We start from the raw sequence: 26,950 nt of genomic DNA on the forward strand, positions 1-26,950 counted from the left end.
GTGGTTAAGAGCACTGACTACTCTCCCAGAGGACCCAGGTTCAATTCCCAGCACCCACATGACATTCCAGTGTTTGTAATTCCAGTTCCAGGCACACGAGCGCACGTACACAATAAGTAAATGAAAACAAATTAAAAAAACAAAGCAAACACATATATTTCCTGTACCCTTACCACCCAGAAAGAGGTACAGTTAACATTATGTCATTTACCCTTTCAAATTTCTGTCTTCCCATTTAAAGATGAATTTATTGGGGTGGTTGGATGGGTCGGTGGGTAAAAGTGATGACTGTGCACGTCTGAGAACCTGAATTCAAGCCTTGGATCCCACAGTGCGAGGAGAAAACCAGCCCTCAAAAGTGGTCCTCTGACATCCACACATGCACTGTGCACACGCACACACATTCACACACCATAGAAGCAATTATTTCTTTTTGCATGTGTCCGTGTGAGTGAATGATCATATGTGTGTATACAGGGGTGTGTGTATCTGCGCATACTCTCAAAGGCCAGAAGCGGTGACTAGCATTCTCTTTTATCACTTCTCCACCTCATTCTCTCTCTCTCTCTCTCTCTCTCTCTCTCTCTCTCTCTCTCTCTGGAGCTTGCATTTACTCAGTTCCTTGTTTTCATTTATTGATATAGAGTTTTATGTTGCTCAAAAATGTTTGTTTTGTTTGGGCCAGAGCCTCATGAAACCCAGGCTGGTCTCAAACTCACTATGCCGCTGAGGATGGCCCTCAATTCCTGACTCCAGCCTTTACCTCCCGAGTGCTGAGACTGCAGGGGTGTTACTGCAGGAGGCTCTCTTTAGGTCGCACAGAGCCCAGGCTCACCTTGACCTTGCTAAGCAGTGAAGGCTGGCCTTAAATCCTGATCCTCTGCCTCTTAAATACTGGGATTACACCACGCGACATGATGTCCAGTTATCATTCCGTATGTTAACTTGGTAATTTCTGTCCTAAGGAAGCACGAGGAAGGAGCGTCACGGGAGTACACCGTTTGGAAGAGTCTGATGCACTGCCAGTGTCCGAAATACACACGTTTTCCTTCTGATCACCGTTTTATTCCTCATGACCCCACAACAGCTTTCTGTGAGCTACATGTAACTCAAACACACCAGCGAAAGCAGAGTTGGATTTGCTAATCTTAATCAAGTTGAACTGTGGAGCGACTCTCTGCAGCAACATCTGCCTCTGCTTACGGTGCCAATCTTCAAACCTGAACATGATAAAAATCACCAGGTGAGCTCCAGCCCAGACATACTGACTTCAGCTGGGCTCCTGGACATAGGCATTTTAACAAGAGTCTCTTTTCTATAGTCATCGTGGCAGCCCCTGTGACCCCGGCAGTTAGCAGGTAGAAGTAGGATGATCAGGAGCTCAAAGTCACCTTCAGCTGCCCCCTCTGTGGTTTTTCAAGACAGGATTTCTCTGTGTAGTCCTGGTTGTCCTAGAACTCATAAAGACCAGCCTGCTTCTGCCTCATGAGTGCTGGTTTTGTGCCACCTGGTTTAACTTCAGGTACTCAGTGAGTTAGAGGCCAGTCAGCCAGAAATACCAATGGCTTTGTCTCAAAAACAAAACTAAAACAAAAATAAAAACAACAAACTAAATCAAACCAGACAGGTGGTGGTGGCCCACACCTTTAATCCCAGCACCGAGGAGGCAAAAGCAGGTGGATCTTTATGAGTTTTGAGGACAGCCTAGTCTATGTAGTGAGTTCTAGTACTATGTGGAAAAACCCTTTCTCAAAAACAAAGAATTCCCAGAAGCTAGGTATGCTAATTCACGCCTGTAATCCCAGCAGAGAGATTGATACAGGTTTTATTTTCTGAACTTCGGCTTATGTTGGCACCACGATTTTCTTAAACAGACCTTCTAATACCCCTCCTGCTCTCCAACTTCACCTTGACTGAGAGGGAGTGGGACAGCAGCATTTGGACAGATTGGGATATTCTTGGTGAAAAGAATGAAGGAAAAGCCGGGCGGTGGTGGTGCACAACTTTAATCCCAGCACTTGGGGAGGCAGAGGCAGGCGACCTCTGTGAGTTTAAGGCCAGCCTGGTCTGCAAGAGCTAGCCCCAGGACAGTCTCCAATGCTACAGGGAAACCCTGTCTTGAAAAATCAAAAAAAGGAAAATATAATAAATTAGTAAATCCTTGGGGTTTTTTTGCTTTTGCCTTTTTAAATTTTGATTTTCTTCTCTTTCAGGTTTGTTACAAGAGAAAAGTCCATGCCTTTTAAAGATTAATTACTATTTTAAAATGATGTATGTGTTTTTGTTAAGATGATTTTTATTATTTTGTGTGCATGTGTTAGTATGTACACATGTATGCAGGTGCCTACAAAGTCCAGAAAAGGATATTCGGTTCCCTGAAATAAGAGTTACAGGCAGTTGTGAGCTAGCTGAAGTAGGTTCTGGGAACTGAACTTGGGTCCTCTGCAAGAGAGTCCAGCATCCTTAACCACTGAGTCACCTCTCCAGCCCCTTTACAGGCGATTGTATAGTTATCAGAATGGAGGGGAAAACCAATGGAGTCTTCAAAGAGCAGGCAAGGTCTTACAGCTGCACACCACTTCTGAAAGCCTTCACTGCCTCAGACCCCATGGACAGACAGCTGGGCTGCTGTCAGTGCTCCTAGAAGAAGCATCAGGAAACTTGCCTGTTCTTTCTTCCAAAGTCCTACAGCCAGCACTTGAACACTATATATATATATATATATATATATATATATATACACCACACACACCACACACACACACACACACACATATATATATATCACCACACGTTACATTGCTATATTAAATATATATTACATTTGTTTGTGTGGTGCATGAGTAGGTGGGAGTCTGTGTTTTCCTTCCACCATGTCAGGATTAAATTCAGGTTGTTAGGCTTGGTGGCATGTGCCAGTAACCACTAACATCTCACTGACTGGTACTTTCAGTGGTGGGAAGGAAACCTGAGTTCTCTGTAGCTAAGCATGTGATGGCCAGAGGTTGATGTCCAGGGTCTTCCTCTATGGCTCTCTGCTTCATTTGGTGAACACAGGCTTTCTCACTGAGGTTAGCCTCTGGGGCTAAGCTGGCTCGTCAACTACCTCTCAGGACATGCCTGTCCATGTGCCCCAGTGCTGTGATTACAGACAGAAGCGCCATGCTTGGAAGGGAGTGTTGGGGATTCGAACTCAGATCCTTAGGCTTGCACAGAAGACAAGCCGTCTTCCCAGCCTCATAGCTCATGTTCCCATAGAGGGTCAGTAAGAGGAATGAACTAGAAGATAGGCCATGTGAAAAAACAACCCCTGCATACTTTGGCCATCTAATTCCGAGGCCATCTCTTCATATCTGCCTTGTACAATATTAGTTATATTCTGAATGCCCACACTAGTTGTCAATCTTATTGAGCAATGCATTGTGTTTATATATTGCTACTTTATTATATAAATCAACTTCCTCGATGAGTATGATTGTAACAAATAGTTGGCAGAACGAAAATTTTAATTCCAAATATACATGACTCAAAGCCCCCACCCCACCCCCGCAAAGTATCTCACACAGTCCGATTGATCTATATAATTCACTAGGCAGTGGACTCTGGCCTTAAACTATTGACCCTCCTGCCTCCTCCTCCCAAGGGCAGGCATGACAGGCCACACCTGGTGGAAGACCATTTGTTTATGTGTGCAATGCACATCTGTTGGTGCACATGTGTGTGGAAGCCAGAGATCATTGCCGGACGTGTCATCTGCAATCCGTTTATTTTTGGAGGCACCGAACCTGGTACTCATTGATTTGGGTAGGCTGCTTGTGATTCTCCTTTCTTTGCCATACCATGAGGCACATGCCACCCCCCCCCCCTTTTTTTAAGAAAGTATCTCCTGACAGGCGCTGGTGTCACACACCTTTAATCGCAGCACTCAGTTGGCAGAGGCAGACAGATCTCTGTGAGTTCGACGTCAACCTGGTCTACAGAGCGAGTTCCAGGACAGACCAGGGATGTTATACAGAGAAACCCTGTCTCAGTGGGGCAGAGGGGAAAGTATCTCATTCTGCAGACGAGGCTGACCTGGAATTCCTATGTAGACCAGGATACCCAACTGAGACCGGCATCACCACCCTTGGTGGTCAGTCAGACCTTATAAGCGGTGCGGAGTAGCTGATCTCAGGAGCTCAGGTCTTCAAGCTTGCAGGCAAACAGTTTATTAAGCCATGGCCCCGGTGCAGGGTCGTTTCTTACCCACCCGCTTCTCAGTCTCTTCCTGTATCTGGAAACAGGCTGTACTGAAAAAAAAAATACTTGGTAAAGAACAAGCAAATGGGTCTCTACAGCTTTGCAATCTTCCTCTTCAAAAGGGACCTTAAAGAGGTAGTTAGATACACTGCATACACATACAGTCATGCTTGGTCTTGGATTTTAAAGACAGAACTAGATTTGCAGAATTCCCAGGGGTTGACCTGCATTTGCAAAGGATGGGTTTTGCAGCAAGGGTGGCGTTCATCCGGACCTGTGACTGATGCTTGTATGAGGCCACCTTTTATTTCCTGGAGACGCCATGCTAAAGTTGCATAATAACTTAAGCAGTCATGCTAAACTCAAGTCAGAAGCCTGGGACCAAGCGTTCGCGGTCGCGTCCCTGTGGCCAAAAGTCTTTTTGAAGAAGTTCTGTCGGAGCGGAGGAACAAGAGCCGGCTCTAGGGTGCCCTATGCACTTTGACCTTGCCTCGGTCTCTGTCCCTGAGGTGACTTCTGGTTCCCAATCAGCACAGGGGTGGGGTTGCTAGTCACAGTAAGACACCCTGAGCTCGTGACTCCTCCCACGCAGCGTGGGAACTCGCGCGGGGACAGAGACCCGCCCAGGACCCGCCTCTCCGGTTTCCCATTTCCTGCCGTCCCCCCCAGCTCCGCCCCGCCGCGGTGAGGTCACTGGAGAGACGTCACTGGGTTATGACGTCACTAAGGGCGGTCCATCGGGGAGAGGAAGGGGCGGGGCCCGAGTGCCCCCCCCCCGCGCGTGCGCATTGGGCGCGGCGCGTGAGGAGGCGGAGGCGGCTGTGTTGCGAAGAGCGGCGGCGGCGGCGGAGGAGGAGGCGGGCGCTGGGGGGGGTGGGAGGGGGGGGGGAGCGCGAGCCCAGAAGCTAGCGAGAGAGGGAGCGAGCGAGCGGTGCGGCGCGGAGCGGCGCGGCTCGGCGCGCGCAGCCCATGAGGCGGTGAGAGGCCTGGGGCCTGCCTGGGAGCAGCGCGCGCGGCGCCGGCCAGCAGCGGGCCGCCCTTGGTGGGGCCCGGGCCCGGGCGCGGCGGCCGCCCGTGGGGAAGCAGGTCGGGGCGAAGGGAGCTGGGCGTCCGGGCCCCCCGCCATGGAGGGCATGGATGTGGACCTGGACCCCGAGCTCATGCAGAAGTTCAGCTGCCTGGGCACCACCGACAAGGACGTGCTCATCTCTGAGTTCCAGCGACTCCTCGGCTTCCAGCTCAACCCGGCCGGCTGCGCCTTCTTCCTGGACATGACCAACTGGTGAGCCGGCCCCACGCGGAGCCAGCCCCGAGGGAAGGAACACCCGAGCCCGCTGGCGGGACAGGGCAGGGCAGGGCCCAGGCCGGGAGGTGGCAGGGGAGTCCGGGCCCGACGGACGTGAGGAGAGGGGAGAAGTAGTGGGATCGAAGCCAAGTCGGTGGACCTGGGACGAAAAGCGTGTGGTCCGGGAGTGAAATGCACAGGAAACGAGCATTGTGGAGTATTTTCCTTTTACATAGGTCGTGAGGAACTGGGGATGACAGGACCGTGAGGGAACTCGAGGGAGTGTGTTAGGTGCAGAGCTTGAACCCGGCCTGGGCACGGGAGAGATCTCGGGTCGTGTGGGTGTCCGTCTGAGGAGAGATAAGGGGAAAACAACTTTTTCGGGGCGGGGGGAGCACACGCAAGTGACCGTCAGCTGAGTGCGTTGAGAAAGGTGGAGTCGTGCCAGGGAGACGGGAGATCTCATGGAGGACCTGAGTGTCAGACCTGGGGCAAGACCTAGGCAAAGTTCCGAAAGTGGTGGAAAGGAGCCGAGCTTGGGGGCGGGAACCTAGCAGGGGTTGGCTGGCCTTGGGAACTTTGACAAGCCTGCTGAGCGCTCGGAGTAGAGGGAAGACCGGCTTCTTTGACCGAACCACTGGAAAAATGGAGGACGGTAACTTAGGCTGGGGACCAAGTGTTTTGGCTTGTTGGTTTGTACAGACTGAAGCGGGGCAGAAGACTATCGTATGGTAGCAACGTGTTTCTTGGCTCTGACAGCAACGCTTGCTGTTTCTGATAAGACTTTGCCCTGGTCTCCAGGTAGGGATTGTTGAGTTCACTCGGGGTGAGGGAGGAACTGGAGACCATTAGACTGCCTTTGAAAGGCTCCCAGGTGAAGCAACTAATTGGGATTTGGGTGAAAAGCAAGGAGGTGCGTGCCCTTTGCCCCGTGTTGGGCATTTGGTGTCCTGACTTGTGGAATCTTTTTTCTTTTGGCATTCCTCGAACAAACTCCCATTTATTTCCATGTCCACCAAATGCCTCAAGCAATGCCTGAAAAGACGTTGTAAATTTAGATTTTTATCCCTTTCCCAGCCTAGCCCCCTTTCCCATGATTCCATGATGCTTATGTGTAGATGAGAACTGTGGGTGGACTGTAAGTTTTTGTTATTGGTCTTTTAAGAGCCAATCATTACAGCAGGACTGGGGCTGAATTTTTAGGGTTTAGTAAACTTGGAGGCATTGAATGCAGGATACAGCCTTCAGAGTCAAATAAGCACTTGCAAGTTCTGCTGTATCTTAAACTTAAAGGTTTATCTTTATTATTTTGTAATTATGTGTTAGTATGTACATGTGTGTGTAGGTTCTTTCGGAGGTCAGAGGCATCAGATACATTTGGGCTGGAGGTAGGGGGATTGTGAGCTGCTAGTAGTGGGCTCTGGAAACTTCCCTAAGGCCCTCTACAAGAGCAGTGTGCATTTTTACCTGCCGAGCCATCACCACCTCCTTCACTTTTACCTTAGGTCCCTAAAGATCTGATGTAAGGATTGTAGTTTGCTTTCTGGGCACCAGCTAGCTGAGTTTGGTGGATACACACCTTTAGTCCCTGCACCCTAGAGACAGAGCGGCAGATCTCTGAATTGAAGCCAGCCTGGTCTACATAGCGAGTTCCAGGACAGCCAGTGCACATTGAGACCCTGTCTCGAACAACAAAACATTGTGACATCAGCTGAGGACTGAAGCAGAACGACAGAGAGGAGGGAGCATGTGCGCGGCTTCTGAGAGCGCTAGCCTTGTGTTGAGTTCTTTGGCCCGCCTGCTTCCCAGCTCTTTTTCCTCTTTTATTTACACTGGGAAGCTTGGCATGTTGTTGCCAGTTTGTTAGGAAAAGAACTTTATTTTCCCCAGTTTCTCCTGATTGACCATTGAAATACTGAAGTCAGTTTTTAGTCTACTCATTGGTTTTGGTTTGTCTGAGACAGAGCCTCCGCTGTAGTCCGGGCTAGCCTTAAACCTGCGGTGATCCTCATGTGATCCTCTTGAGTGCTGGGATTACAGATGTGAGTTATCAGGCCCAGCTAAGTTTTTTGGTGCTGTCAGTGTTTATATTTTATTTTTTGTTGTCAGTGTAGTTATTCTGACTATAAAACCCACTTAGTTTTATATGCTTGAGGGGTATGTGCCATCTAAGATTGTTTTGGGGTTTGTGAAAAGTGAGGAACACGTGAGGCTAAGAAAAAGTAATTTAAGGACCTAACTCCCCTAGCCAGATAGTAGTGGTGCACACCTTTAATCCCAGCACTTAGGGGCAGAGGCAGGCAGATCTCTCTGTGAGTTTGAGGCCAGCCTGGTCTACGGAGTGAGTGCCAGGATAGCTTCGGTTGTTAAACCAAGAAAAACCATTTCTCTCAGGGGAAAGAACTAAAATCCAAACATCTGGTTTCTGGAAGTTGACCTCTGACCTCCATACACCTGTGTGCAGTAGTTACACAAAGTAATAATAAATAAAGGAAATAAAGGTGGTAGTTTTTTGTTTTTAATAACAGGGTCTTTATTATGTAGTTCTGCTTTTTGTTTTGTTCCCCTCCCCCCCCAGACAGGTTTTCTCTGTGTAGCTCTGGCTGTCCTGGACTTCAGTTTGTAGACCAGGCTAGCCTCGAATTCACAGAGATCCTCCTGCCTCTAGCCTTCCAAGTGTTGTTGGGATTAAAGGCTTGCACCATCATCGATGGGAGCAAGAAGCGGAGCTTAGGTAATGACTGAAGCCGTCGCAGCAAACCGTTGTTTTACAGGGAAGATCCCAGGTCTTGTAAGTGAAACCTAGCCTGAAAAGATTATACTGTTCTCAAAAGTAAGGATTTTTATTGTTGTTGCTATTAAAAACTGACTAGTAGAACATTTCGTCCTCACAGTCTATCATTTACCTCTTCTGTCATTCAGACAGGGTCCTTCATAGTCTAGGCTGAAACAGAGCCCCTGATCTTCCAGCTTCCACAACCGAGGTGCTGGGATTCAGGTGCATGCCCTTCCTGTCCTCTTGTGTTTTGAGACAGGGTCTCACTTTGTAGACTTGGGCCTGGTCTACAGATCAGAGATTCCCCTTGCCTCTGCCTCCCCAGTGCTGAGATTAAAGGTGTGCACCACCTCTCTTGAGCTCAAAAAGATTTTTTTTTTTAAATTACCGTTTTTACAAAGCATTTTTCTAGTACTTATTTTAGCTGCCAGCAGTGGTGCTGGGATTGGTAGACCTTCACAAAGGTCTCCAGTGACTGTGCCCGTTGTAAATAAACTCAGTATCCAAAAGCCGAACTGCAGGCTGGGATGGCTCAGTGGCCCTTGATAGTCTGGGCTCAATACCCAGCACCGGAAAAGCTAAATGGAATGTTTTATAGACGAGTGTAATTTCCTACCCATGGAACTTTTTTCAGACTAGCCACTGGGTTATGAATAAAAGAATTATAGGAAACCAGGTGTGATGGCATACTTAATCCCAGCACTCAGGAGGCAGAGGCAGGCAGATATCTGTGAGTTCTTTCAGTCTGGGCTAAGTGAATACTTGTCCTGTATTAAAATAAATATATATGTAAGACACATTCACCTCTAAACTCACTTCCCTTGTCTAACATAGTCTCTTGTTTTTGTATTCAAGTGAAGTTCTCAGCATTTACCTTTTCTGTTTTTGTTGTTTTTCTGTTTTGAGACAGGATTTTCGTATGTAGCTCTGTCTGTCTGTCTTAGAACTCTAGACCAGCCTGGCTTCTAACTCACAGAGATCCACCTGCCTCTGCCTCAGTTCTGGGATTAAAGGTGTACACCCCACACATGGCAGCACTTTATTTTAGAGGACCTTAACTTAGAGTCAGACATGAACTGATATGTGAGCTGTTAGGTCCCACACTAATAACAGTTGGGGGACCACGTTGGATAGTCTTTTTTTAAATTTATTTATGTAGATGAATGCTCTATCAGCATGTACAACTTCATGCCAGAAGAAGGCATCAGATCCCACTATTGATGTTGTGAGCCACCGTGTGGTTGCTGGAAATTGAACTCAGGACCTCAGGAAGAGCAGCCAGTGCTCTTAACCTCTGAGCCATCTCTCCAGCTTCCAGTGTTGGCCATTATTAGGTTTATGCTGTCGAGTTTATTGTTAAAATCTCGAAGGCTATCACCAGGGTCTTCATGGAGCAATGGGTTATTTTTTGGCTCACTATGTCTACCATGGGTATAAGCAGATATTTTTCTAATCTCCGAGAAGGGTACTCCAGGCTGATCTTCAATTTGCTATGCAGTTTATGGTGACCTTGAAGTTTTGATTCTCCTGCCTCTACCGAGGTGCTAGGTGGATTATAGGTAAGCAGCCCCACACCTAGTGCATACTGGACCAAGACCTTGTGGATGCTGTGCAATAGTCCTGGTTTGGAACAGATGCTTTCTAGAAAAAAACTGAGAATTTCAAGACAGAGTTTCTGGCTGTCCTGGAGCTCACTCTGTAGACCAGGCTGTCCTTGAACTGAGATCCGTCTGCCTCAGCCTTACAAGTGTTGGGGTCAAAGGAATGTGCCATCACTGCCTGGCTAAGAAGAACATTCTTGTGCAGTAGTAATGCCCTCCTGTAGTTAGCGTTGTTGAAAGCTCTGTGTTAAATAAAGGAAGAACCAGAATGATGGAGCTGAAACCTGGTGTGAAAATCAATTTTACCTACAGTTGGACTTTCTTTGGAACACCAGCTCCCAAATATTGACATGCAGACTTTTTATTAATTATGAAAGCTTGGCTTTAGTTTAGGCATGTTTCCACCTAACTCTTAAAATTTAAATAGCCTGGCTGTGGTGGTGCAGGCCTTTAATCCCAGCATTTGGGAGGCAGAGACAGGTGGATCTCTGTGAGTTCGAGGCCAGCCTGGTCTACAAGAGATAGTTCCAGGACAGGCTCCAAAGCTACAGGGAAGCCCTGTCTTGAAAAGAAAAAAATGGGAAAAAAAAGCTACACAGAAGAATCCCTGTCTCGAAAAACAAACAACAACAAACAAAAAACTTAACAAACCTTAAATTAACCCGTTTATTAACACAGATTGTGTTCTGCCACGTGGCTCATTACCTCGCCTCAGTATGGTATGTCCACCATCTCTGCCTGGAAGTCCCACCTATCCTTCTGCCTAGCTATTGGCCTTTTAGAAAGTGCCTTAGGCAAGTGAGGAAGGACCTAGGCAGATCACACATAGTGTTCAAAAAGATTCTCCCAGCATTGATAGTCCTGATGTTTCCTAAACTGATTATAATCCCATTCTCAGTCACAGCCCTATATTAATGAGTTTCTGATCCAGTCCAGTCTCTGTTTTAAAGATAAAACTTGATATTTCAGTTTTTTTAAAAATAGGTGTGAGTCAGGTTAGGTGGGGCATACCTGAAATCCTGGAGATGATTAGTAGACTAGTAGATTAGATTAGGTCATCCTCAGTTGTTTGAGACTTGCTTTAGCCCCCAATCCCCCACCCCTGTGCCAAAAAAGAAAAATATACATGTTGGGGTGATGGAGTCATTCATTGATGTGTGCTTAACCTGTGTGAGTCCCTGAGTTCAACTCCCAGCACCAAGAGAAAAAAAGTGCTAAACACTAGTATCAGAAAAGAACCTGAGAGTGCCAGCAAACTGTTTTCTGAGATTGGGGGTTCCTTCTCTGTTTTCTTGTGCATTTCTTTTTAAGCAGCACATAAAATGTGTGACTCTGGTATAATAGACCCTTATATCTTATACATAGAACATTCTCATTTTAGGGTTTTGGTTCTTTTTGCTTTTTGTTTCTTTATTTTTATTTTTATTTTTATTTTTTGATTTTTCAAGACAGGGTTTCTCTGTGGCTTTGGAGCCTGTCCTGGAACTAGGTCTTGTAGACCAGGCTTGCTTTTTGTTTCTTGAGACAGGGTTTCTCTGTGTAGCCCTGGCTGTCCTGGAATTGACTCTATAGACCAGGCTGGCTTTGAAGTCAGGGTCCTCCTGCCTCTGCCTCCAGCGTGCTGGAATCAAAGGTGTGCGCCACCACTGCGTGGATAGGGTTTTCTTTTTAAAAATTATGTGGGTTCTTATGTGTGCTCTAACATGCTCTTTAAGGACGGGAGTGTCTGGGTCTCCTGGAGCTGGCATTCCATGTGGTTGGGCACTGCTAGATGTGAGTGTGAGAATCAAACCCTGGAGCAGTGGCAAGGCCTCTTAATGTCTTCCCTTTTCTCTTGAGCTATTGCTAAATAGCTTAGATTGATCCTCCTGTTTGTGCTCCCTGAGTGTCATCTTAGTTAAAGGAACATAGAGAAAGTGCATTGCTGTCTTGTTGAGGTGTTTACGCTCTGCTGTTACCCCAGGACTTTCACCTCCAGTCACAGATAAGCAAGGACTGGCATCAAAGTCAGTGTGGGCACAGGTATGTTTATTTTATTTTACTACTTTTTCATTTTATTTGTGTGTGTGTGAGAAGTGTGCATCCCGTCTCAATAGTGGAGATCAGAGACAGCTTGTAGGAATTTGCGTTTGCTTCTGCGGTGTGGGTCTTGGTGATTGAACTCAGGTCGTGAGGTTGGATCACAAATGCATTTACTCACTAAGCCATCGTATCAGTCCCAGAGTCAGTTTCTTTACCAGCTCCCATCCACCACCAACCCAAAGTTCTACTAACAGCAAAAACTTAACTATCAGGGAGTATTTTTAAAGTCTTTAAATTCTGTGCATGTTTGGGTATCTATGTTGTCGTATGTACACGTGAGTGCAGGTGCCCGTTGAGGCATTGGATTCCTGGATCTAGAGTTACAGGCAGTTGTGAGTCAGCCAAGGTGGGTGCTGAGAACTGAACTCAGATCCTCTGAATGAGAGTAAGTTCTGTAACCACTGAGTTATCCTCTAGCCTCTGTCACTAGGCAGTATTTAAGCAAGTATGTTGCCAAGTGGTGTGGTGTTTAACCCCGGCACTTGGGAGACAGAGGCAGGTGGATCTCTGAGTTAGAGGCCAGCCTGGTCTATGGAGGAAGTTCCAGGACAGGTTCCACAGCTACACAGAGAAACCCTGTCTGGAAGAACCAAAACCAAACTAAACAAAACAAAAATACAAAAGCAACAACAAACAAAACAAGATTTTTTTTAAAAAGTATGTTTTGGGCAGATGCTTTCATCAATTTACAAGCAAAGCAGGAAACTGTCGCTCCTGTTATGATTTGCTCTCTGATAGAAAATTCATTATCTGAAGCCATTGGAGGAAAGTTGCATGACACTTGGAGATTCCTGTGTCTACAGCTAAGTTACCAGGAATGGCTCAGAGCACAGTTCAGGATGTAGGAAGGTTTGTGTGCCTGTTGTGGAGTTGTGTTTGATAGGGATGATGGGATTGTGAGTGACAAGTTGATTGCTTTTGGTATAGAATATGGTAGGTGGGTTGCTAAGGGTGAGGAAAATCACTTTCATAAAATTAACTCTTGTTTTGAGACAGCCCTGAAGCTCACCTGACTCCCCTGCCTCTCACTACCTCTAGCTTGCTGAGGTCACAGGTGTGAGCTAGCAAGCCTGGTGAAATCACCCCAGTGTGCTCATAGTGCTTTGCAGCAGTTACCCCAGAGGCAGCTGCAATCTGTATGCAATTACCCCCACTTCCTCTGGTCCAAACCCCCACCACCATTACTGGCAACTGCCCTCAGTTCTGTTACCTCAGATAGAACTAGTTTATAAATAGAATGATAAAATATTTGACCTTTTATGTCTGGCTTCTTTCTTCCTTTCTCCCATCTCTGCTTGTCCCATCTTTCTCTTTTCCTTTCCCTGTCCTCCAGAGCTTCACTAAGTAAGCACCGAGTCTCTCATTGCATCCCAGCCCTTGTGTCTAGCTCTTGTTTGATTTAGCACACTGTTTTCAGGCCACCATGCTATGTCAGTACTTGGCCCTGTTTTGTGCCTGAGTAATACTTCACTGCATATGCATATCACAGTTTGTGCATCTCTCACCTTGCTGGAGGGCATCTAGGTGCTTCTGCTCCTGGCTGGTGTGACTAGTGCTGTTTTGAGTGTGTCACTGTGAGCACCTTTTTTGCTTGCCTGTCGAAAGCTTCCAGTGGGATTGCTAGGTTGTAACAGTCTTTGAAGACCTGGCTAACACTTTTCATGACTGGCTTTACATTTCTACAAGAGATGAATAAGTACCTGTCCTAGCTTCTCCACATCTTCACCAAGAGGTGTTTTTTTTTTTTTGTTTTGTTTTGTTTTGTTTTGTTTTTAAAGACAGGGGTTTCTCTGTGTAACAGCCCGGACTGTCCTGGATTTCACTCTGGCCTCTGACTCACAGACATGCCCCTGCCTCCACCAATAAAACAGAATCATCCTAGTCAATGTGAAATAATACTTCATGATTTTTTAGTGTTTTATTGTGTGCCTGAGTGCAGATGTGGGTGTGGATGCCACAGTGAGTATATAGAATTCAGGATAATTTTTTGGGTGGAACTGAGGTCAATAGGCCTATATGTAAAAAAGACTGCGCTTTGGTTTCCCAGCTGCCCAGACCTGAATAATCAGACAAAAAACGATGTTAGTTACAATATTGTTTGCAAATGGCTCAGGTGTATTCCTAGTCAGCTTGTTTTTTTTAAAAAAAGATTTATTTATTCATTATGTATACAGTGCTCTGCCTGTATGTTCCAGAAGAAGACACTAGATCTCATTACACATGGTTGTGAGCCACCATATGGTTGCTGGGAATTGAACTCAGGACATCTGGAAGAGCAGCCAGTGCTCTTAACCGCTGAGCCATCTTTTCAGCCCCTAGCTAGCTCTTATATCTTAAATTTGCCCATTTCTATTCATCTGTGTATCACCATGAAGCTGTGACTTACTGGGAAGGTTCCAGTGTCTTTCTGGTAAGGCAGCTACATGGCATTTCCCTGACTTTGCCTTCTTTTAATAACCAATGGTAAAAAAAACATATTTACAGCATACAGAGGGGAATCCCACATCACCTATATGTTGTGTATATATGTATATATATACTTTGCCTAATGAACCATCTTGCCAGCACCTTCCTTATGATCTGGATTCTCAATTTCCAGTTAATAATATTGTATCTTTTATGTGTTTGTTGACTGTTTGTACACTTTCTTTATGGAAATTTCTCTTCTAGTCCTCTGACCCTTTTCAGTTGGGTTTATGTATTTCCTGTGAAGTTATAAGAGGTCTTCATATATTCTTATATCTCAAAAAGATAGGGGCTTAGCTGAGCTCTCTGGTCTAAATGCAGGAGGCCCTGCGTTCAATTCCAAGAATGCAAGAGAAGGGGGGAAGTGGCTCTTGCCAGTTGGTTCAGCAAATAAATTCTTGCTTTGAAAACCTGAGGACTTGAACAACCTGGAGCCCACAAGACGGAGAGCTAACTCCCAAAAGTTTTTTTTTAAAAATGAATTAGTTTATATGAAGTGTTTTGCCTGCATGCTATGTGCACCATGTGTGCCTGGTACTGTACTCATGAAGGCCAGAAGAGTCCATCAGATCTCCAGAAACTGGAGCTACAGGCAGTTGAGCTACCATATGGATGCTAGAACTGAACCCAGGTCTTCTGCAAGAGCATCCAGTGCTCTTAACTTCTGGGTCCTTTCTAATGGTCCTCTCTAGTTAGTTGAAGTTTTTTTCTCTTTTTGAACTTACATCATAGACCTTCAATGTGTTAGGCGGGTTTAGAGTAAAAGTGTGTGCTTAGGCTAGTCCTGTGATGCCTACATTGTTGGCCCTGGGAATGTTTAAGTGCAGATGGGTACACATAGACTTACTCTTATGAATCTTCAAGTTGCCTCAACATTTTTCTTTTTCAGTGAGAATTTCTAGTTCTCTAAAATCTTAAAACTCCAGCTAGCAAACATCCTCCAAAATAAGACAATCCCTGGGTCTTTAAATCATTGTGTTTATTATGCTTTTAACTATTTGGGGGATGGTTGTTGTCCCATGTACCTTATAACTTTCTGATAACTCACATCTAACACAGATCAAAGTGTCAACCTCTTGTATCTGTACTGAATGTGTACAGACTGACTTTTAAAAAAATCTACCAGGTGGTGGTGGCGATCAGGGCTCCAAGTTCAAGGCCAGCCTGGTCTACAGAGTGAGTACCTGGACAGCCAAGACTACCCAGAGAAACCCTTTCTCAAAACAAAGCAACAACAACCAAAGCCTAGAAAGTTCCGTAAATGGCTGTTAAAAAAACAGCAAACAGTTCATTACAAAAGTGCCAATAATGAAATCCAGTGAGTCCCTCAGTATCTGTGGGCTGGTTTAGGGTTGCTCCCCTTCCAGGTAGATACCCAAACCTGTATTTGTAGCTCAAATTCTTATAGAAAGTGGCATAGTACTTCTACCACTATGGACAGCCTCATCCATCCTCACTTCTGATCACTGACATGGTGAGAAACGGGTCTTAAAGTGTCTTGTAAATCTGTGCATAGGGAAGGTTGGAGTAGTTGAAAGCACTGACTCTGCAGAGTTCTTAGGTTCAGTTCCCAGGACCTACAACAGCTCACAACCATCTTAGCATCCAGTGCCCTCTTCTGGCCGCCTAGAGCATTAGACATAGACATGTAGGGCAAACAAACACACAGAAAATAAAATAGATTTTTTTGTAGGTTTGTTTTGATTTTAGTTTTTTTTTTTTTAAAGACTGTTTCTCTGTGTGAGACTGTTTCTCTGTGTAGCCTTGACTGTCCTAAAAACTCACTCTGTAGACCAGGCTGGCCTCAAACTCAGAGATTCACCTACCTGTGTCTCCCAAATGCTCAGCGGAATTTTTTAGTTTTTTATCTATTATAAATTATCTATTGTTTTGCTTAATCTATCTCTTATTGTGACTTATGACTTAAAACAAGTTCATTTGTTTGGGATAGAAAAGATAAGCACCCCTCCGCCATAGACACTGCTTTGAGAGTCTCTCTGTATATTCCTGGTTGGCCTAGAACTCACTAACACTGCAGACTCACTGTGTAGAGGTTGATCTGGAATTGGGAGTAATCTGCCCGTAGTTGCTTCCTCAATACTGGGATTACAGATGTATACATCCGTTTTTGTAGGGCTGGTCAAGGTTTCACCTTTCCAAGGCTGGCCTTGAACTACTACTGATTATCCTGCCTCAGTTGACAGCCCTGGGATTACAGATGTGCGCCACCATATCTGGCTCATTATTTTAGAGGTTCTCAAGAATGTTCCAGATTGCCTCCTTGAAGGATGTTGCAATTCATCTTGATAATAAGACAGTAGAGGGCCTGCTTTCTGTGAAGTAACCTTTGCCAGGTGTGTTTATCTGTCAGGTAAAAGGTGTTAACTGTTTTTGTTAACTGTTCAGTGCCTTGCTTATAGGCAAGGTGGCTGTTTTCTTTCCTCTGCACACCACCCCTTTAGAGTTAGAGACTGGGACTGGCTTGAACTCACTGTGTATCTAAGGCTGGCTTCGATCCTCTTATCCTCTCCTCCTGATCTTGGCCTCTGCTGCCTCCAGTGTGCTCCATCACTTGTAGTTGGCTTTCTTAGACACTCAGAAAAAATACTTAGTGAACCCTATGTATGTACAGCCACCCGCATTTCAAAGTCCTCAATTCTTTTTCTTTTGCCACCAGAATTTTGTTGTTGTTCTATTGTTTATTTCAGTGTTATTGGTTTAATGTATGTGAGTGTTTTGTCTGTGTGTATGTCTGTGCACTCATGTGTTCTTTTATTTTAAATAAGACTTTTTTTTTAATGTGTGTGATGTGTATTTGTATAAATGTATTCCAGGGTGTCAGCAGAGGCCACAAGATCTCAGAAGCCTTGGCTGGGGCTGGAGTTACAAGGGTCTGAGCTGCTTGATCTGGGAGATTGTACATCTTTCTGTTTTCATTGGTTATTTGTATTTTCTGTGACTTGTGTGAGGTAGTTTTTTCCCCCTAGTTATGTGAGGTATTGGACAGTAAGGAAAATAGCTGTATTAAATGCTCCACTGTTCTTCTGATTTGTCCTTTTTTTTCACCCCTTGATGCAGTATGAAGGGGTTGGTGGTATAGCTAGGTGAAAGAAATGTGCTTAGTTTCTGCAAGTTCCTCAAATAAGTTTCTAGCATCAAAATGGAAAATAATGTTTATTTTGGGGAGCTGGAAAGGTTAAGCTAAGACCAACTAGGTAAATACTGTACCACTGAGCTATATTCCCATTGCCTAATTTATCTATTTTAGTAGATGCAGTAGTTAACGTGTGTTTTATAGGGCATGGTGTGACATTCCTTAGGTTTGTACTGTGTGATCAGCTCAGGCCGGTTGGTCTAAGCACTCAGACACTTAGCATTTCCTGTTGGGCACTTTCATAATCCTCATCCAGGTAATTCTGGAGTACTCTGTCAGCAGTGATTTGTGATTCATTATTAGAATATTCTCAACGTCTATGAGGCCCTGGGTTCAATTCCCATGAAATTGACATTTAAAAATTGTCAGCCTTTTAAATTTTTCTGGGGCTGGAGCGAAGGTTCAGAAGTTAAGAGCACTGGCTGCTCTTCCAGAGGTCCTGAGTTCAATTCCCAGCAACCATATGGTAGCTCACAACCATCTGTATTGAGATCTGGTGCTCTATTCTGGCCTGCAGGCATATATGCAGGCAAAACACTATATACATAATAAATAAATCTTTTTTAGAATCATAAACTGATTGGCCCATTAGCTCAGGCTTCTTATTAATTCTTATAACTTACATTAGCCCATTATTCTTATCTGTGTTATCTACATGGCTCAGTTCCTTTTTCAGCAGCGTAGTCACATCTTGCTTCTTCTGTGTCTGGACAGGACTGCTTAAATAAATCTTTTTAAAAGAAGTTTTTTCCTTCTGTTGTTTGTCTTTTAACTTTGTTTTTAACACTTTGCTTTTACTTACGTAGCCCTCTGTATGGATTTTTTTTTTTTTTTTGGTTTTTCGAGACAGGGTTTCCCTGTAGTTTCTAGAGTCTGTCCTGGAACTAGCTCTTGTAGACCAGGCTGGTCTCGAACTCACAGAGATCCTCCTGCCTCTGCCTCCCGAGTGCTGGGATTAAAGGCGTGCGCCACCACCGCCCGGCTCCGGCTGGAATTTTTTTAATGATGTTTAATTATCTGTTCCCTTCTTGTCCTCTTTTGGTTCAGTGCTGGGAAACGAACCTAGTCTTTCGTTTTTATTGATTCTCTGCTTTTTGTTCGTTTGTTTTTTATTTTGTTTTGTTTCTTGAAACTTGCTCTTTAGACCAGGCTGGCCTTGAACTCACAGAGATCTGCACACCTCTTTGAGTGCTAGGATTAAAGGCATGCACCACTACTGCCCAGCCTTGGTTCTAACTTCTGAGTTTAGACAAATATACAGCTCGAGGACTTTTTTTAAAGGATGTTTTATGAAATTGACTAGCAGAGTCAAGCTTGTTGCCTTGCCTCAAGTGCCTGACATTGTTAAGTTGCACCATCATAATTAGATTTAGGTTGCATAATTTTTTGTTAGAAATGATGACTATTCACATTGTATTCAGGACACTGACTGCTGAGGTTGAGTATTTGGCTCAAACAGTGTTTACCTGTGGGAACACCAAGAGCCTCAACAAGTCTCTCAGTGGATGACCTTTAATTCATTAAAAGGTGGTGGCAAGTAGTTACTTTTTCTTTCTCTTCTTGGCTGGAGTCTTAGAGTTACTAGTTTTTGTGATGAAACTTAATAACCAAAAATCAGTTTGGGGAGGAAAGAATGTATTTTACTCACCCTCAGTTCATCAGTTCATCATTGAAGGCAGTTAGAGCAGGAACCTAGAGGCAGGAACTGTTGCAGAGCTGTGCAGGGGCTGCTTGCCAACTTGCTCCTCATGGCTTGCTCAACCTGCTCTCTTATAGAACTCAAGACCACCAGCCCAGGGATGCCTCCCCCCCCCCCAATTGCCTGAATCCCCCATATCAATCTTTAAGAAAATGCCCTACTGCCTGTCTACAGCCCAGTGTTACAGGGGCATTTCTCAGTTGAGTTCCCTCTGTGCAAATGACGATAGCCTGCCAATTTCAAGTAAAACTAGTATGCTCTTATCTTCTGGATTTTTTGTTGGCTTGCTTTTCAAAACAGTGTTTCTCTGTGTAGCCCTGGCTGTCCTGGAACTCTCTTGGTAGACCAGGCTGGCTTTGAACTCAGATTTCACCTGCTTCTGCCTCCCAAGTTCTTGAAGTGAATTGTAGGCGTGTGCTACCATTGTCTGTCAGCATTCTCTAGAGGTCATTCTCTTTCTGGGTTAAGTGTGAATAGGTTCTTTTGAGATAAAGTCTCTTACTTCGCTCAGGCTGACCCCAGATTCAGTGATCCTCCTTGCTTTAGTCTTCCAAGTGCTGTGGGCATCACCACACTTGACTGTGAAATTAAGCTTTTATATTGCTATTTATTTTATTCTGCCCCTCCTTTCTTCCCCTCTTTTCCTTTCTCCTCCTCTCCACTTCTTTTTAACTTTTCTAATTATTCTTCATCCCTTCTCCCCTCCTTCCCTTCTTCCCTTGTTTTTTGTAAATTTTTTGTTTTTTTTTTTTGTGGGTTTTTGTTTGTTTGTTTGTTTTTTGAGACAGGGTTTCTGTGTCCTGGAACTAGCTCTTTTATTATTGATTTTTATTGAGCTCTACATTCTTTTCTGCTCCCCTCCCTGCTTCTCCACTCCCCTTCAACCCTCTCTCAAGGTCCTGTTGCTCCCAAATTGCTCTGGAGATCTTGTCTTTTTCTATTTCCCATGTAGATTAGATCTATGTATGTCTCTCTTAGGGTCTTCATTGTTGTCTAGGTTCTCTGGGATTGTGATTTGTGGGCTGGTTTTCTTTATGTTTAAAAACCACTTATAAATAAGTACATGTGATAATTGTCTTTCTGGGTCTGGGTTACCTCAAAATGATGTTTTCAGCCAGGCAGTGGTGGCGCACGCCTTTAATCCCAGCACTTGAGAGGCAGAGGCAGGCGGATCTCTGTGAGTTTGAGACCAGCTTGATCTACAAGAGCTAGTTTCAGGACAGGCTCCAAAGCTACAGAGAAACCCTGTCTCAAAAAACAAAAAAAAAAAAAAAAAAAAAAAAGATGTTTTCTAGCTCCATCTGTTTGCCTGCAAAATTCAAGATGTCGTTATTTTTTTTTCTGCTGTGTAAATGTACCACATTTTCCTTAACCATTCTTTGATCGACAGGCATTTAGCATTTAGATTGTTTCCAGGTTTTGGCTTTGATAAACAATGCTGCTATGAACATAGTTGAGTACATGTCCTTGTGGCACAATTGAACATCTTTTGGGTATATACCCAAAAGTGATATTGCTGGGTCTTGAGGAAGGTTGTTTCCTAATTTACTGAGAAATTGCCACACTGACATCCAAAGGGGCTGTACCAGTTTGCACTCCCACCAGCAATGCAGGAGTGTTCCCTTTTCCCCACAACCTCTCCAGCATAAGTTGTCATCAGTGTTTTTGATCTTGGCCATTCTTATAGTTATAAAATGGAATCTCAGAGTTGTTTTGATTTGCATTTCTCTGATGACCAAGGATGCTGAACATTTCCTTAAGTGTCTTTTAGCCATTTTAGATTCCTCTGTTGAGAGTTCTCTGTTTAGGTCTGTATTCCTTTTTTTTTTATTGGATTATGTGGGGTTTTTTTGTGACCAATTTCTTGAGTTCTTTGTATATTTTGGAGATCAGACCTCTGTCTGATGTGGGTGACGTTAGTGAAGATCTTTTCCTATTCTGTAGGCTGTCGTTTTGTCTTGTTGACCGTGTCCTTTGCTTTTCAGAAGCTTTTCAGTTTCAGGAGGTCCCATTTATTAATTGTTTCTCTCAGTGTTTGTGCTACTGGGATTCTGTTTAGGAAGTGGTCTCCCGTGCCAATGTGTTCAAGTGTACTTCCCACTTTCTCTTCTGTAAGGTTCAGTGTGGCTGGCTTTATGTTGAGGTCTTTGATCCATTTGGACTTGAGTTTTGTGCATGGTGATAGATATGCGTCTATTTTCATTCTTCTACATGTTGATATCCAGATATTCCAGCACCATTTGTTAAATATGCTTTCTTTTCTATTTGATATTTTTTTGCTTCTTTGTCAAAAATCAGGTGTTCGAAGGTGTCTGTATTAATATCTAGGTCTTTGATTTGGTTCCATTGTTCCTCCTGTCTGTTTTTATGCCAATACCAGGCCATTTTCAGTACTGTAGCTCTGTAGTTGGAAGTCAGGGATTGTGATGCCTCCAGAAGTTTTTTTATTATACAGGATTGTTTTGGCTGTTTTGCATTTTTTGCTTTTCCATATGAAGTTGAGTACTGTTCTTTAGAGGCCTGTGAAGAATTTTGCTAGGATTTTTATGGGCATTGCATTGAATCTGTAGATTGCTTTTGGTAAGATTGCTATTTTTACTATGTTAATTCTACCTACCCAAGAGCTTGAGATCTTTTCACTTTCTGGTGGTTTTTTTTTTTCAATTTCTTTCTTCAAAGATTTAAAGTTCTTGTCATACAAGTCTTTCACTTGTTGGAGTTACTCCAAGGTATTTTATGCTATTATGAAGGGTGTTTCTCTGATTTCTTTCTCAGCCCATTTATCATCTGTGTACAGGAGGACTGCTGACTTTTTTGAGTTAATCTTGTATTCTGCTACATTATTGAAAGTGTTTGAGTTGTAGAAGTTCCTTAGTAGAATTTTTAGCGTCGCTTATGTAAACTATCATATCATCAATAAATAGTGAGAGTTTGACTTCTTCTTTTCTGATTTGTATCCCCTTGATCTCCTTTTGGTGCCTTATTGCTCTAGCTAGGACCTCAAGAACTAACTATATTGAATAGATGTGGAGAGAGCGGACAACCTTGTCTTGTTCCTGATTTCAGTCGGATCGCTGGGAGTTTCTCTCCAGTTAGTTTACATTTAGTTTGATGTTGGCTGTTTTCTTGCTGTATATTGCTTTTATTGTGTTTTGGTATGGAAGTAGCTTTTGTAGACTAGGCAGACAAAGAGATCCGTCTGCCTCTGCCTCCCAAGTGCTGGGATTAAAGGTGTGCGCTGCCACCACCCAGCTTGAGTCCACCTCTTAAGTGATGGGGCTTTACAGGCTTCAACTACTACCTTTTGTTTTTTGTTTTTTGTTTTTGGCTGGCCTGGAATTTACTATGTAGCCTGGATTGGCCTCAAAGTGGTATAGCTTCTCTTGTTTCAGCCCTCTGTGTGCAGGATTACAAGGGTCATCTGTGCAGCTGGAACATTTGGATCACAGTTTAAGGTCTACCTGGGTTACAGAAGTGAGTTCAAGCATTAAGATTTTTTCTCAAAATTATAAGAATAGGAATAATAATAAATTTTCAAAGCCTATTCTGTAATGCATAGAAAATGCTAAAATCAGATGATGTGTCTGAAACCTTGGTGCTTGTCATCTGTAGTGTGTGCTACCTGGGGTGGTAAGGTGTTAAGTCTGTGCATAGCAGGCCTTTACAGGAGCTGCTCTTTGTTGCCCTTGCAGTGCTGAGAATGGAATCCACTGAGTTATAATATCCCCAATCATTATCTTTAGGGGAAAAATACGTTACTATTGGTGGGGTGCATGCCACAGTATGTCTATGGTTGTCAGTGACAACTTTCCAGGAGTTGGTTCTGTACTTCTGCTATGGGATCCAGGTTGAGAGGGTTGGAGTTGGCATGTACTTTATCCAGTCTGCCTCTCTGGGTTCAGTATATAATTTTTACATTTTTTGTTTTACTCCACTTATGTGTGTATGTGTGTGCGCGCGCACATGCGCACCAAGGCTCTTATGTGGAAATCGGTGCAAACTGTTTCTTTCCTTCCACCACAATTGTTTTATGTATTACACTCAGACCATCACCGTTGGTAACAAGTGTCTACCTTCTAAGCCATTCTGACCCCAGTGTGTAGCTTTTTATCGATGTGCGTGTTTGTTGACATGTACACATGAGTGCCGGTGCTGTGGTGCACAGACGAAGGGTGTAGGGTCCCTGGAACTGGCATTACCTGTGGTTGCCTATGATGTTTTGCCTGCATGTGTGTCTGTACACCATGTGCATGCAGTGCCCTAGGGACTGAAGTTACAGATGATGGTGAGCATATTGTGGATACTGGGAATTGGGCTTGGGTCCTTAGCAAAATCAGCAAGTGCTCTTAACTTCTGAGATATCTATCCAGTTCTGTATGTAGCATTTTTATTGTTTTTGCTTTTTGTATTTTGACAGTTTTTGTATAGTCCTGGCTGGTCTGTAGCTTGCTATGTAAAACCAGGCTGACCTTGAATTCATAGAGATCCTGCCTGTGCCTCTTGATTGCTAGGATTAAAAAACCTGTACCGCTACTCCCAGCATGTATATAGTTTTTTTTTAATTTATTTATTTTATGTGCATTGGTGTGAAGGTATCAGATCCCCTGAAACTGGAGTTACAGACAGTTGTGAGCTCCCATGTGAGTGCTGGGAATTGAACCTGGGTCCTCTGCAGGAGCAGCCAGTGCTCACAACTGTTGAGCCATCTCTTCAGTAAGTCCCTTGTACATAGTTTTTTAAAAGTACCTGTTTTGTAGCTATCCTCTATCCTCAGCCTAGTACTTGAAGATGTTGTTGCTGTGGAGTTAAGAGGTCAGAGTTGGGTGTCCTGTGTCCTGATTTGTTAGTGTCTGGTAAGGATGGGTTGCATTTATTATATCCATCTATAGCAGTGGGTCGTGACCTCCATGAGCGCTGCATAATTGATATATTGCATATTAGATATTTACATTATGACTCATAACTAGCAGAATTACAGTCATGAAGTAGCAATGAAATAATTTTATAGTTGGGTTCACAATATTGAGGGTTAAGAACCACTGCTCTATATAATTTAGTTCATCTGCTGGGCAGTGGTGGCGCACACCTTTAATCCCAGCACCTGGGAGGCAGAGGCAGGCGGATCTCTGTGAGTTCACAGCCAGTCTGGTCTACAAGAGCTAGTTACAGGACAGTCACCAAAGCTACAGAGAAACCTTGTCTTGAAAAAACAAAAACAAAAAACAGTAATCACACAGAAACTGTTAATTAAATCACTGCTTGGCCTATTAGCTCTAGCTTTTTATTGGCTAGCTCTTACATCTTAAATTAACCCATTTCTATTAATCTGTGTAGTGCCACGTGGCTGTGGCTTACCAGCAAGGTTCTGGTGTGTCTGTCTCCTGTGGGTAGCTACATGGCTTCTCTTCAACTCCACCTTCTTTTTCCCAGCATTCAGTTTAGTTTTCCTGCCTGGCTCTATTATGCTAAGCTACCAGCTGAAACATGTATACAGAGGGACTTCCCACACCAAAATCTTCCTTTATTATATTCCCTATTTGTACAGCAGTAAGAACTAGATTATAGAATGGAATGTGTTTTGGCGACTTAAAATAATCAAACCCGAAAGTTTTTTATATTTATTAGAAAACAGTTCTTTTACAGGCTTATGATCAGAAACTCTGATTAGTTATAGGTTTACCTTAGCATAACTTTTTTTGTTTGTTTTTCAAGACAGGGTTTTACTGTGTAGCCCTGGCCATCCTGGAACGAACTCTGTAGACCAGGCTGGCCTCAAACTCGCAGAGATCCACCTGCCTCAGCCTCTTGAGTGCTGGGATTAAAGGGGTGTGCCACCATTGCCTGGCATATAACTCTATTTTACACTGTCTGAATTTCATTAAAAACAAACTGTAAGCAGTGCTATGTCTGAGCTATGATCCATACTGCCGTCTTGGGGTGCTTAGGGTGTTCCACATTTTCATGTCTCCTGTGGGGCAGTGCCTCAGTATTTCCAGAAACTGTAATCACCATAAACACAGCAATTGTAAAGCATTTCAGGAAAGCAAAACCAGGGAGCAAAACAAGAAGTTACTCTAAATATTCAGTTTTGATGGAAATATGAGTTCTTGGAAGCAGAGGTCTGTGATGGAAGTGACTCAGCAGAGAGCAGCCTCGTGTCAATAGTATGCAGTCTTATTTGTTAGTCCTAGTGCTTGCTTTTTGAGGAGAGCCTCTGAATACACAGCAACACACTCAGACCTTGCATTAGCTTTTGCACTGCAGTAAATTAGTATAACACTGTGGCTTCCATATGTGAATTCATTTGAACAGTTCTGTAGGTCAGCAGCAGCCTGAACCTGGTCTAGAGTGGAGGGGTTCCTTCTGAGATCTTACTTCAGAGCCACAGGCTTTGTTGGCTGGGGCTCCACTTTTCCATCTTCCTGCCATCTGTCCTATTCTCTCCTCAGACTCCCCATCTGCTCCAGTGAAAGCGAGCATGGGGTGTGGCCAGATAGTCCAGGGTGGTTTCTGTTAGAAGGTCTGCTGATGAGTAATTTTCCTTTCTGTCACAGTGTGCTTTGGCATGTGGTTCTGAGGGCAGAGGGCAGTCTGGGGATAAAGGATAAAAGCACAGTGACAGGAGCTCCACAGCATGGTGACACTGCCACTTCTGTGACTGTAGAGTTGTAGATTACGTCATTGAAATGGATCTGTTTGGTGCTTAGTGGTTTGGTGTTTGTTTTTGCTGGGAGTTAAATCTAGGGCTGCATGCATATTGAGCACTCTACCTTGAACTGTTTCTTCAGCTCAATTCAAATATTTTAAAAAGTTCTTTACATTTTTCTCTTTTCTTTTCTCCCTTCTTCCTGCATTTACTGTATGCACGTGTGTGAATTCAGGGTAGCCACAACTGCCTGTGGAAGCTGAGGAGGACTTGGGGTGTAGGGGTCAAGTCCTCCCTCCCACCATGCAGGTTCTGGTGATGGAACTCAAGTTGTCAGGCCTGTCAGAAAACACCTTTACCCAGTGAGACATCTTTCCAGTCCTCTGCATACCCTCTGTCTTTCTTTGGGATCAGGGTCTCATGCTGAGAACTAGGCTCAGGCTAGTTCACAGGCTAGTAGCCTAAAGTAGCCCAGGCTGGCCCCAAACTCCTGACAGTTCTCCTACCTTTTGAGTACTGTGACTATAGGCATTAACACTATGTCTGGCTAGATGTTTCTGTTTGCTTTAGTAGATCTAAAGTTCTCTTTTCATGGAAGGTGGGTAGGGTCACATGTTAGGTAATATTATTTTCAACTTTGTCAGTTTTGTTTATGCTGCATTTGATTAACTGTGAAACTGTGATTCTTCTGATAGTCCTAATAAAGAAGTGAATGGGCAGTAGCAAGGCAGAAGCAAGGATAGGCGGGGCTGGCAGGCAGAGAGGATAAAAGGAGAAAAGAGGCGAAGAAAGAGGAGCAGCAGCAGGAGAAGAAGGAGAGGAGGGCTTCAGGGGCCAGCCACCTAGTCACCCAGCTACACAGCAAGCCATGGAGAAAGAAGCAAAAGGAAGGTATACAGAAATAGAGAAAAATAAAAGCCCAGAGGCATAGGTACTCGGGTTAATATAGGTTTAGGAAAGTTGACACGAAACAAGCCGGACTTAGGCTGGGCATTCATAACT

General features: G+C 44.1%; 1 protein-coding gene and 1 long non-coding RNA gene across 7 annotated transcripts in view; one reads left to right on the top strand and one right to left on the bottom strand.

Annotated features, from left to right (window-relative positions):
* The first annotated feature begins 935 nt into the window (after window positions 1–935).
* Ilrun (inflammation and lipid regulator with UBA-like and NBR1-like domains) overlaps window positions 936–26,950 on the top strand; it is a 73,462-nt gene continuing 47,447 nt past the window's right edge. The window contains exon 1 of one of the 5 annotated variants that reach the window (XM_038341135.1): window positions 936–1,243. In XM_038341135.1, the coding sequence (XP_038197063.1) occupies window positions 1,227–1,243 (17 nt within the window). In that variant the 5' untranslated portion in view covers window positions 936–1,226. Of the gene's footprint in view, window positions 1,244–5,196; window positions 5,522–26,950 lie in introns of those variants that run through there. The other 4 variants (XM_038341136.1, XM_038341138.1, XM_038341137.1 and 1 more) reach the window with 4 other exon arrangements.
* Window positions 3,426–4,790, bottom strand: LOC119822162. Of its 2 annotated transcripts, none has more exons than XR_005286737.1 (2): window positions 4,514–4,790; window positions 3,426–4,284 (listed from the first exon to the last, which is right to left on the bottom strand). It is a non-coding gene; the product is annotated as an uncharacterized LOC119822162 (long non-coding RNA). The 2 variants fall into 2 exon arrangements; XR_005286736.1 differs by having other exon boundaries at window positions 3,426–4,289.

The sequence above is a fragment of the Arvicola amphibius genome, chromosome 9, assembly GCF_903992535.2.
Source record: "Arvicola amphibius chromosome 9, mArvAmp1.2, whole genome shotgun sequence".
NCBI classification, from domain to species: Eukaryota; Metazoa; Chordata; class Mammalia; order Rodentia; family Cricetidae; genus Arvicola; species Arvicola amphibius.